At 38.0% G+C, this 12,612-nt stretch overlaps 1 protein-coding gene and 1 long non-coding RNA gene across 9 annotated transcripts in view; both read left to right on the forward strand.

The window, feature by feature from the left end:
- Positions 1 to 10,617, forward strand: part of rimbp2a (RIMS binding protein 2a) — a 66,224-nt gene extending 55,607 nt beyond the window's left edge. For 5 of the 8 annotated variants that reach the window (XM_041970881.1, XM_041970887.1, XM_041970884.1 and 2 more), the window contains 8 exons: positions 364 to 466; positions 870 to 998; positions 2,356 to 2,402; positions 2,618 to 2,786; positions 3,006 to 3,106; positions 3,382 to 3,453; positions 4,671 to 4,835; positions 7,800 to 10,617. In XM_041970881.1, coding sequence (XP_041826815.1) covers positions 364 to 466; positions 870 to 998; positions 2,356 to 2,402; positions 2,618 to 2,786; positions 3,006 to 3,106; positions 3,382 to 3,453; positions 4,671 to 4,835; positions 7,800 to 8,027 — 1,014 coding nt within the window. In that variant the 3' untranslated portion in view covers positions 8,028 to 10,617. Of the gene's footprint in view, positions 1 to 363; positions 467 to 869; positions 999 to 2,232; positions 2,403 to 2,617; positions 2,787 to 3,005; positions 3,107 to 3,381; positions 3,454 to 4,670; positions 4,836 to 7,799 lie in introns of all 8 variants that reach the window. The other 3 variants (XM_041970882.1, XM_041970889.1, XM_041970885.1) reach the window with 2 other exon arrangements.
- Positions 10,618 to 12,399: 1,782 nt separating this feature from the next.
- LOC121630234 lies at positions 12,400 to 12,612 on the forward strand. The gene is made up of 2 exons (XR_006008497.1): positions 12,400 to 12,460; positions 12,538 to 12,612. It is a non-coding gene; the product is annotated as an uncharacterized LOC121630234 (long non-coding RNA).

Genomic DNA, 12,612 nt, shown 5'->3' on the forward strand with positions numbered 1-12,612 from the left:
AACAGAAAAACAAAGACAGACTGGATTTGCTTACCACAGAGATATGACAGAACTTTGAGGCATTAACACAGATCATTAATGTCTTTGGCTAATGTTTTATTAAACTTCCAAGTTTGATTCAGTACTATTCCACTAACTATAGTTTCATTCAGACACGAAGATTTCCCATTGGCTTGTACATGTTTGAATGTGAGTCTAAACGTCTGTGTTTTAGTGCTTGCCTGCATGGTTTTGTTGACATATAATTTGTACAATTTCACACTCTTTCTTTCACATGCTGTTTATGAGCACGCCCAAATTTCTGTGACCAGCTCATGAATTCTTAATATTTGTGAATATTTGCTTTGTTTGTGTGTTTTCCAGTCAAACACTCCAGCTGGAGGCCGCCATGATCATGACGGGGGTAGACGAATTCATCACGGCGGTCCTCATCCCCAGAGGCGACCTCTAATGGTCCCCTCCATTGGTTAGTATGGACAGGTGGTTAAAAGAAAGCAAGTAAAGACTGTTTTAGGATTTTATGTTTTTTGTGCCATGGTACATTTGTGTTTGATGCTCTATTAAAACCCTCTTGAGCTTCTTTGTGTTTTCAGCTCACCTCTGTGTCTTTCAACCATGCTCATTCCTTTCAATACACAGACTTTGATTTTATCGTGATGCAGCTTTATTTAACTGCTGTGAACTTTTGTGCTACACAGTGATAAATGAATGTGCTCTGTCACTAATAAAGAATAGATTTGCTATAGCAGATTTACATACTTGCTCACATGTATTTCTTCAAAATGATAGGGAACAACACAAATATTTTAGGATGGGAAGGTTAAGTTTGCTGTGTAACCCCCTCACTTTCTAACTGGTGTTTCCTGTAGAAGTAACCTCTGAAAATAACAGTGAGGGAAACCTCTCCCCCATCGCCAAGGATGTTAACTATGGCAGAGTAGCTCGGCACAGGACATGGTCATCCCGCAGGCACATGGGCGGCACCAGGTCTCCCCATGGTATGTGCCTGCAGTGCTGTTTCTACCACCACAGCATGGCAGCAAAACAGGCCACCAGCACTTCGCAAATAGCAGGAAGTAGATGTGGACACTTGCATCTGCCTGTTTGTTTGTCTTAAAGAATTTTAGTTAGTATTATGCTTACAGTTGAACAGCATGACTGCACTGCACTGGAATGGTGAACACATTGGCAAGACGTCTGGTCCAGGAATGAAGTTTCCGAAGTAGCAGATGATTATGGTTGATTGAGTGCTCAGGGAATCTAAGGCACAATGCTCTCAACCCCTGCTAAAACCCTTCCCTTTGTGATACAGCCACATCTACTTTGAATATATGGCAGCAATCATGCACACTATTGTTAGAGAATTGAAAATATTGTAGAAATATCAGTTTGAGAAAGTAGTTGTCACAAATGTAGTCATCCCTCACACTTCTCTCTTAGCAGCACATTAATGCACTTATCAAATAATTTAGAAGTTACCAAAAACTTACCTTGGAGCAATATACATCGACATCATTAGCTTATACTTTTCAGCATTGGCCCGATAGTTTCTAGCTTTAATGGGCTCACAACTCTCCGTGAGACTCAGGCTCAATCCTGCAATCCTGTATGCATGTCAGAGTCTTGTCTTATGTTGTGTCATGTTCATGACTCACATTTGTCTTTGTACTGCACAATTTGTTGCCCCTCATTTGTTTCTCTGCACATTTAAACCTCAAAAAAAAAAAAAAAAAAAGAATTGAAGAAATACATGCCCTGAGTATGTGTGCGTGTATTTGTGGAAGCATGTGTGTCTGAGGCAGGAAATTCATTAAATAGTTCACTGGTCACAGATTTCTTCTTGCATGCTGACAGGCACAAATATGGCTAGATTAGAGAATCAAATCAATCATGCAGAGCATGATCAAATCAATAAGAATTATGAAGCCACAGAATTTTCTCATTGATTTCCTTTGAATGAAGCATGACAAAGATATGTCACACATTTGTTTATCATAGAAGTGATGTACACTGTGTGCTGCAAAAAGTTGAAGTTCTGCTACTCAGTGCTCTGAAAGCTGTTCTATCATTAATATCACAAACAAAGGCTCCTCACTCTAGTACTATGGAACAAAATGTCCAAGAATGTGCTTGTTTCAAGTGTTTGGTCACATTTATTGGCTTCTTGGCAGTAATGTGGCCTGATGGGGTGGGATTTTATGAGTTGTCTTTTTTGTTTGTCGTCTGTTTAAGATGGCCACAGGAATCGAGATCGCCGCTCTCCTACATACTATGATGAGTCAGAGCCTGAGGAGCCTTTTCGGATCTTTGTGGCCCTCTTTGACTATGATCCTCTGTCCATGTCCCCAAACCCAGATGCAGCTGATGAGGAGCTTCCCTTCAAAGAAGGGCAAATCATTAGGGTGGGAGATTCAAATTCAGATGATATTTATAGCACTGCTTTCATGATCGTGATTGTTATGAGGGGAACTCTCCGGAAAAGGAGGGTGCTACAGCTGTCTTTACCTGCTAGTCTTACAATGATACACAGTTATAAAAGTATCCAGAGATGTAAAATCATCATTGTAGAAAAGCTAGTATCAAAAGCCCTAAACATTGGTTTTTCACTCTCTGCCAGATTTATGGCGATAAAGACACAGATGGGTTTTACAGAGGAGAAGTGCGAGGCAGGATGGGGCTGATCCCGTGTAACATGGTGTCAGAGATACGAGCAGACGACGAAGAGACCATGGACGAGCTCATGAAACAGGGCTTTCTGCCCCTCAGCACCCCCGTGGACAGAATAGGTATCGCAGAAGCATGTTAGCTGTCTGTCCTTAAACAGACTGGAGTTGTACAGACTTTCATGGAGCTGGATTTGATGGCCCTGAGGTGCAAAATCAAAAGCAAGAGCTATGCAACATGAAATAACACAATATTTCAGGATGTAAACAAAGATAATATTTCAGAAGAGGTACATAAACAAAAGGGAATCTTTCTGCTAAAATGTATATTGTCACCTCCAGAACAAAACAGAAGAGGATTGCGTCGAGATCAGGCCTCAAGACGGATGGTGGCTCTTTACGACTATGACCCTAGAGAGAGCTCCCCTAACGTTGATGTTGAGGTAACACCTACTAGATACATCTTATAATGACAAGGCACATTACACTTGTAGCTTTCTTTGTGCAAAGATTTATAATGTATTTTTATCACAGTTATCTACCTACATAATTAATGGTTGTTTATCAAGTTATTTTTTACAAAATTTTGAAAAAAAAAAAAAGAAATTACTAAACAAGTTCATTCGTATTGCTTATAAAAGTCTAGAAAATTCTTTATTTTCTTAACTGCATAAGAAACGTAATAAACTGGATCAAACGTATCTCTGTCATGTCATAGGCTGAGCTGACATTCTGTGCTGGTGACATCATTGCTGTGTTTGGAGACATCGATGAAGATGGGTTTTATTATGTGAGTGCTACTTCTCCAAGTTGAATGGGTTTCTAATTAATCATTAAGGTTATTCTGTGTCTGGATCTGGCCTATTTAAAGAAAGAAAAAAAAAACATACACACGAAAGAAAAACATATTTATCCTTTCCAGATTCTACTAAATTGAACCTTTTGATAGAATCAGCTGAGCCACAGTGCTCAGACAGAGCAGTGAAGCCTCATGCAAATATGGAAGGATGCTGCAGATGTGCTCACACAAATAACTAATGTGGTACAGTCCTGTTAAATTATGAAGCGGTTTGGGTGTTTATATCAGTCCTTTAAATAGAATAGATGTGAAAAACCCTGAAAGCCATGTTCATTTATTTTCGATCCAATGCTTTGTCCTCAAGTTCTTACTCTCTCTTTTCATTCCTTGTCCTTGGTCAACTCAACAACCATAGCAAGATATTGATCCATCTATTCACTGCAACAGCATGAAAGGCTTGTCTTAATAAAGAATGAAAAATAAAGGTAACTAATTTTAGACGCTACAACATTAAATGATTAAGACAAAAATTAAGATTTTGGGAGTAATCAGCCAATCTACTTCTACCCCAATAAATACAAGGTTCTTATCTCAGTCTGCAGACTAAAGGACAAAGTAGGGCTAAAGAATATCTCCTCCTTATTTATTTTTTTTCTTGCGTCAGCTCAGAAACACCCACAAACCTCCAAATCATCTATATCTAGAGGAAAGTTGCTACAGAGACGCAATGCTGCTAAAGATAACAAGAGCAAAGTGTTTAGTAGTCTGCACGGCCACATAGAAGCTGAATGCTCCTCAAACAACAGACCTTTCTGACTCTGGCTAATTTTGACATTCACTTGTCCAGCAGCTGTTGGATTTGCTAAAAACTACTTAACCTTAATTAAAACAAAACTTTGGACCAATTATAGCCCTAAACTCAGCTACAGCTGGCTTCAAAGTGTCAGCAAGTGAGCAAGTGTTGCTCCTGCTCACATAATTTTCTTTGCTTAAAGCTCTTTATTATTCTGATTGGATGAAAAGTTTAACGAAAGAACACTTGACATTTGCTTTAATTAGATTAGAATTACATAGAGATTTTCATTTGTACATATGATGTATTATATTTGATGTTAGGATTCTAAAAATCAGTAAAACATGGTGGTGGTAGTATGATGTTTTGTTTCATCTAAGGTCCGGTATTCTGCTCATTTTATTTCTGTTTGCAGGGTGAGATCAATGGCCATCGCGGTCTGGTTCCCTCTAACTTCCTAGAAGAAGTGCCTGATGACGTGGAAGTCTATCTGACCGATACCCCGTCCCACTACCCCCAGGAAGAGCCCACCAACCGGCCCCCTGCCAACTCTGCCGCCACCGTATCAGAGGGAAAACGGGTACATCATCATCGTCGCTCTCAGCGCTAGGCCCTGTGTTCATCCATCCTTCGTCCTCTCTCTTGATTTCCGTCTCTTGCTTCCTCCACTTGCAGTCTGTGTGCTGTTCATTGTGTGTGTTTGTCCATGTGGTGACAGTGGTGACTCTAAACAGACTAACAACCTCCCCCTCAACCTCTGGAAAAGGGCAAAATCCAATTGAACACCTTTCTTAGTCTCAGAGAAAGGAAGAAGCAAAGCCTGACACGGACAGAGAGAGAACTGTGGGAGCTCTGTGCGGGTGATTCATGCATGTAGTACCGATTAAGAAGGACACGTAAAAAGGCTCAACTTACTCTTCACACACAGTAATTTGGTACTTTTTTGCACTGAAACACAAAATCAAATTGTGGTTATTGTGTATAATTCTTATAATAAATAAGTGCTTTACAATACCCAATGACACTGAAAGGAATTACTAGACAACAAAAGTTTTAAGTTTAAACAGAAAGAAAAGCATGACTTTTTCAAACTTGATACATTTTATAATAACTCTCTTGGCTCGACTTCTGTATTTCCTTAAAGAGGCTTTGTTTCTTTATGTATATTACCCACACATCAGATCTATTTTTTCCAGCCCTGTTGACAGTGGATACGCCATGTTTGCTCTGAGCCCGTGAGACAAAACTAACCACAGCATTGCGACATCCATCCTGTATTGTTACAATGGAACAATAAAAGAAAAAGAAATTGGATATTAAAAAGCATTATTGTTTGCGCTCTGTGTTCATGTGTGTTGGTGTTGTTGTTGGTGTTGTTTTTGGTTGCCATAGTGATGTGGGTTTTCTCAATAGTGACAAAGCTGCCACATCTGATTTCTTTTCTGTTTTTCCTCACCCGCTTGGCAAAACTAAACAAACAAACAGAGGAAGATTGTTCATTTCACACCATAATTGGCTCTGTCTGCCTTGTACAGTAAGTTTGCAACTTGAGATAACAGGCTCGCAGCTCTGATGCACACAGCTTGTGGTTACAGGGAAGGCTTCGAAAGGCCACTTAGTGTAATGACTTGTTTCATTGCTCAGTTTAGAGAAATCTGTCAATTTAGCTCAACTTTTGCATTGTCCTCATCACTGTCTGTGAAATCACACACAAATTGACTGACATGACAGGTTAGTCTATGAAGATAGCTGAAATACAAGCTGCTGCATTAGAGGAGAAGCCTGGAATCTAACGTTGTCTCCCTGGGTGTTGTATTGTATCTGACTGTACTCTATGTTCCCTCATGGCCTACTGATGGTGGACCTCTTCGCCTATGTGGTGTGCTAATGTGTTCAACATTTGATGGCTTCCTTCTCTGTTTCTACTTTTCTACAATGTTTATGTTTATTAAAACATGATCTCTCCTGTATATTTAAATAAGACAAACAGGCAGGCAAGCAGAGGATGGACCTTACCAGCATCCATCTAAGACAAAAAAAGGATTTGGAAATTAATTTCTTAAGTAAAATGTGCAATATTAGTATTATTTTTATTATTATTATTAAAGGTTACCATAATCGAAAATAGTTCCTCATACTTCTTAACTCTGCAGTTAAATGTACTTTCCTACCAACTCTTCATGAATGACAAGATTTAACTAAATCCAGTCTTCTTCACCCAGTTTATATATTTCTCAGTGGATGTTTCTCAATGGTTTTAAACAGGTAGGACTATCCATACCATAAGCAGGATTTACCATCATTTGAACCTGAACCTTATGAACTACTGACTCAGTCAAGATTGATCAATTATTTGATCAATGATGACTTTTTATAGTAAATGGAAAGGCTTTTTAAGTTTTCATTGCTGCTTGTGAAGTTTGAACTTTCCTTTTTATGGTTTAAAGAAATGCTTGAGCCCTCTGTCAAGTTTTTACTTTTTTCAGAGCCCTCAACACCCTGTAAAAAAAAAAAAAAAAAAAAAGAAAAAAAAGAAAACACATTTCGAACAGATATTAGTACAAAGACAACATACCGTATGAAGTATTAAATGTTATTGCAAAATCCTGGAAAAGCTGGAACACAAACAAAATAGTGGATTAGTTAAATTAACTAAGAAGATTATGTAAAACAGGTCAGCAATCCAAAGACATGCATGTTAACTTAATTAGTCACTCTAAATTCTCCCTAGGAGTGAGTGTGCGATGGACTGGTGAACTGTCCAGGATGTACCCTGCCTCTCACCTGTTAATGCTGGGTTAGGCTCTAGCTTCCCCATGACCCTTAATGGATAAAGTGGTATAGATAATTAATAAAAAGATCAGCAATGGGATTGGGTATGTATATAAGAAAACAAACAAACATGAAAGATAGGCTTTGTCTTTCAGAGGTAAAGATTGAGGGATTTTTTTCACTGTATAAAAAATTACTTGAGTGAATTTGCCATTTATCATCACTTGATGTAAAACTGCAAAGAATTTGAGTATTTTGTTGAATATGGTTCAAAATATCATAAAAAAAATGTGAAGGTTCCCAATAATATACCAGAGGGAATATCATTAAAGTAGACACAATTCTGCTGTGGAGATCACTGCACGGGATTGGAAATACTTCTAAAAAAAAAACAACATTTACAGACACCACAGTTTATTGCTGTATTCACAAATGCAAGCTAAAAATAATAAATATAAAAGACATTTTCCAAGGAAAATGATGCCTTCTGTGGGATTCGAGCTTGTTTAAAATAGATGCAGGTGAAGAAGAGATCTATCTTGTTGACAAAATGCACATCATTAAAAAGCCCATATGATTAACTAAAAGCATAAAGTCTGAACACTAGAAATCATCTACCCAAACTCAGAATTGCTAATTTTTTTGTTTTAATTTGAGGACAATCAAAATAACAGAGCAACTTACCACTGAAGTAAAAAAAGAGGAAAAATGTTGGTTTATTTGTAATACACTGCCCCCTACCTCCACACCTCCCCACCACTTATCTCCTCAGGTTACCACAGACACCACTGACACGGCCAACAACATCACTACACCAGTCCGGGCGCCATCCCCGATCGTTCGGCCCCTCCTCCCAGGTACCATGAGACCCCTCAGCCCTACAAGGGGTCCACACGTCCCACTGGATCCCAGGGACCCCAGAGATCTGGCAAACAAGAAGAAAAAAGGACTACTGTCCAAGGGAAAGAAACTCCTGAAGAGACTCTCCCCTGTGAAATAAAAAAAAAAATCAAAGAAGCATAAATGTGCTGTACATGTACATGATGGGCTCTGTATATAGCATCCATACAATCAACTCTGATCTGACAACACACGACAAAGAGGACATGAGCTTTGTCTTCTGGTCCATGTGAGCCTGACAACTGATAAACAGTAGTTATATTCAGTGACTGGTTTGACCATTTTATACAGTGCAGTGCCAAAATTAAGAGCGGTGTCATTTGCAGACATAAACACATATTACTGTGATGTACTTTAAATAAGGGATGTTTAAAAAAAAAAAAAAGAAAAGAAAGAAAACTAGGATTTTCATGACATTTATTTTCCTCTCTTATTTTATTATCAGGCAAAAGAAATGTTATAATTATTTGAAGCAGGGTGGCTGTGAAAACAAAGCATCTGGTTTCAACTTTTCAAAAGGCTTTCCTCAGCAAAGAAAAACAAAGAATGGGGGGGGGGGATGATACAGACTACACTGTTATGACACATTCTGTGAATCAATGCTGGCTGCTAACTAAAATCTTTATTCAGTGCAATATCATAGAGAGGTGGTAGCATATGTGGGGAGAAGAGACAGATTTCCACTTCTACCTGCTGGAATTGAGAACAGGATTTTTTTTATTTGATAAAAGTAATTTAGAAAAGAATAGTAGATTGGCTCCAGGGCATTAAACACCAGGAGAGCTTAGCTGTCTCAGTGGCCTTTATGAAACCAATATGAGCATGACATTCCTGTTTTGATTACAAAACTGACTTAAACCAGGTTTTTGTTTTATGACGGGTCGCCTGTGCTTTGTCATTTTTAAGAACTTAATTAGAGCAGTAATATTTGTTGTCTTTGCTGTCAAACTGTCATGAAACGCCTAGTTCAAGATGAAATTTTGTGTCTATCTTCCTCTTGCACAAAGGTGGGTGTTTTGTCCGATGATTGGTTACAGACATAGCTTGTGTGCCTGTGAGTATGTAAGGCAGTATGTGATGCATTTATTTTTTTGCACTTTTATATTTGATCTTCTCTTCTGTTTAGTCATTTTTTCTGACGGAAAGCTCATGTAGTTATTGGTCCTGTGATCTGTAGTGATGTGCTGCTACCTCCATTGCCTGTGCACTGTTTAGTTTGGTTGTCTCACACAGATCTGTAGTTAGTGGGACATGCTGAAGTCACATAAAAACTACAAATCAAAGCTCTTGAGGCGTGCATTGTTCTCTGCTTTTGTTACATGATGTCTGTAGAGAAATATTAATTTCTTTAACTCAAGTTTTGTGTTGCTTACATGTTCTACTTGCACTTACAGTACATAAGGACTATACTTATACAAATTTGATGTGTTAAACAACATATATGTGATTGTTCCAAAGGAACCTGGTACAGACCTGATTTTTATTCTATTCCTATGATGTTGAATGATTTAATAATTTATTAGATTAGATGAACTCAAAGAGATTGCTCTTATCAGCTGCAAGTTTTTATTTAAGAAGATTATTTTACATTTGTTCATTGGGAATTAGAGTTTTATTTGGACATAAAGCTCTAAAAATAACAGATATAGTTCTATATTTAGCATCACTTCTGAAACCATATATCCCTCTGTGATCAGAATTTTAAAATTCAGCTCAAACATCTTTATGATGGTGTTGGCACTTAGATAAACCAAGAAAAATGTATCTTGGGAAGCTTAAAAATCTAGGGAAAATACCTAGAAATACCTCAGTCTTTGGCTTTCAAGGAGACAGACATAATCTGTGTTAATCTGACAAGATTAAAAAAAGTCTCTGTAGGTTGTGCCAACATTTTTGTGCAGTTGAGATTAATAGAAGTGCTGAAGAACTTGAATACTAGCGGGAGGGATAGCACATAGCTTAAATATTTTGATTACTTTCTGTTTAGTTTCATGCTCATTCTCTGCGTTTAATCTTTTTTTTTTCTTTATTATGTTATGACCTTGAGGTGAGTTAATGGTGAGAAGAAAGGTTCCCCTCTGCATTCTTTATCTAAATTTATGATGACATGGACTGAAAACAGAGGTTAGCCAGATCAAAGGAAAAAGTCAGTGCAACAGGTTTACATTTTTTCTCTTTTCTTTTCTTTTCTTTTCTTTTCTTTTCTTTTCTTTTCTTTTCTTTTCTTTTCTTTTCTTTTAAAAGCTAACCATAATTTCTCGTCCAATCGTTCACAATGTTGAAATAATATGGTATTCCAAAACCAAATCATTCACCTGTGAATGAGTGTAGTGTCTCCAAATGGTGTAGCTCTTTTGTACTATGATCCATTTGTAGATAATTTCTAAATGTTTCTACTTGATTTTACGACAGCCTTTTTTTTAGTGCACTGAGATTTCTCTCCCTGTAAAAGACTGCAAGCATTCTCCATAGTGTCCTTTGAAATCAGATGTATCAGTCCACCGTATGTGCTTGCTTTGTGAATCAAGTAAAAAGAAAAAAGAAAAAAAGTAAAAAAAAAAAAAAAAAAAGAGAAAAGTAAAACTGAAATCATTGGATGGTATTTATGATGATTATGTGTGGGTGTGCATGTAAAAAAAAAACTACAACTTTTATAATCAAATTAAATTTGATATTTTTTAGAAAATAACTATATGATGGGTGTTTATTTTTTCTTTTACAAGCCACATAGAGCAGGTTTATCAAACCTTATATATATATATGTATATATATATATATATATATATATATATATATATATATATATATAAACATTTTGCATCTAAATGTGTTGCAGTCTCATACTATAATGTCAAAAAAGCTCAACAAAAAGCAGAACTAAATCCAACTGTTTTACAATAAAGGCTCAAACATCTCAACTCTTTAGATATATTTACATCCGCTATTTAAAATCTGAACATATCTACATTTTGCATCATATTCATCTCATCATCATTTGTTATCAGCACTGAGTTTAAAAGCCTGCATGTTATATGGGGGCATTAGTGTTTATGGAACTGGCAACTTGCACATCTGGCAAGGCCCCACCTAACCTGAAAGGTATATATACAGGTTATAAAAAACACGTATGCTCTGATACAAACATATTTTTCAAGGCAGGCCTTGACATAACATAACATAACATAACATAACATAACATAACATAACATAACATAACATAACATAACATAACATAACATAACAGAACATAACATAACATAACATAACATAACAGAAGAGACCAGTGCTGGACAGGCCTGCTTGTTGTCCACACCTTTTCCCAAGAGAAAACATCTGACACACCATGAAACAGGCAAAACAAAGTAGATCCTGGACTATCAAACAGCTTTAATCCTGTATCAGACAAGAATAGGTCAATACTCCTCTCCCAAGAGTCCATCAACTGGTCTGCTCCAATTGTTAACAAATTGTTGTTTTTAGTGACATTTTACACAACATCCCAGCATTTTTAGAATTGAGATTCAGTACATATGCAGAGATGAGCAGTAGTACAGAATTATTGTGAAAGATTTAATGATCTTCTAAAGTGCTGAGGACCACAGGAGTTTGTTGAAGAAATAGCTCTGCTGTCATTGTAATATGCCATCGAGAACAGTTTGTCTGGTGACCTCCTGTTCTTCACCAACTGAAACGTCTCCAGATTCACACAAAGTTTCACCCTGCTTCACAGTTTGAATGCTTTTAATAATCCTGCTGGCATCTATGCCACTGTTGCTGCTCCTCCAGGAGAACACAGCAAAGTAGGGAGCATTTACCACCACAGATCTCCAGTTTCTTACTGAAGACATCTCTGCTGTCTGAGCTGTCTCAGAAAGATTTTCTGCTCGTCCGCTTCTTCTAATCAGCATCAACATTTACCTTTCAATACAGTCTGTCCATCAGATGTGCATTCATGCTAAATTTTTAAGACTCCAACTTTCTAGCTCCTGATGTAAATGGGTTTGGTCAAAGATCTTGTCATCCAAAAGTTCACCACCATTTCTTTGGTCTTTAGACCAGATGATTCTTACAGGACAATAATACATATTTATTAACCATCCCAGTGTCACGGTTCTGCTGCTTGTCCTTCCCTTTCCTGAGCTTTAGGTGGGGCTGTACTGGTTTCAGTAAGCCTTGGGCGGAGTCCGGTCTGCTCCTGCCTCCGCAGCTGTGTTCCATCAACCCTTATCAAGCCTCCCTTTATGAGGACTGCAGGAGCAACCAGACCTTGCCAGATTATCTCACTGTTCCTGTGGTAAATCAGGCCGCCACCAGTATTACCTTTGCTTCCAGTCAAGTGCTCTGACCTGACCTTGCCTTGCCTTTTTCCTTCCTCTCTAGCATTGCCCTGCTGCTCTGGAATTCCAGTTCACCTCTACCTCCAGTCTTCCTTCTCCGATCGCCGTTAAATACCTCACCTACCTCGCCCTACGCTCCAGCTCAGGTTCAGCAGCAGCAACCTCTCCCTCCACTCAGGATTTCCACCTGGATACAGTAAGCCACCCACTAAGCTTGGATAACTGGATATTGTTTGATCAGGACTGCCACTTACCATTCTCTTCTCCTCCCAGAGATCCAGAAATCCTGGACCCTCCCCAGTTCGGACTGCTCAGACCCCCGTAAACAATAAAATTGTTCTGTTTCAA

Source organism: Melanotaenia boesemani, chromosome 19, assembly GCF_017639745.1.
Source record: "Melanotaenia boesemani isolate fMelBoe1 chromosome 19, fMelBoe1.pri, whole genome shotgun sequence".
In the NCBI taxonomy this organism is placed as follows: domain Eukaryota; kingdom Metazoa; phylum Chordata; class Actinopteri; order Atheriniformes; family Melanotaeniidae; genus Melanotaenia; species Melanotaenia boesemani.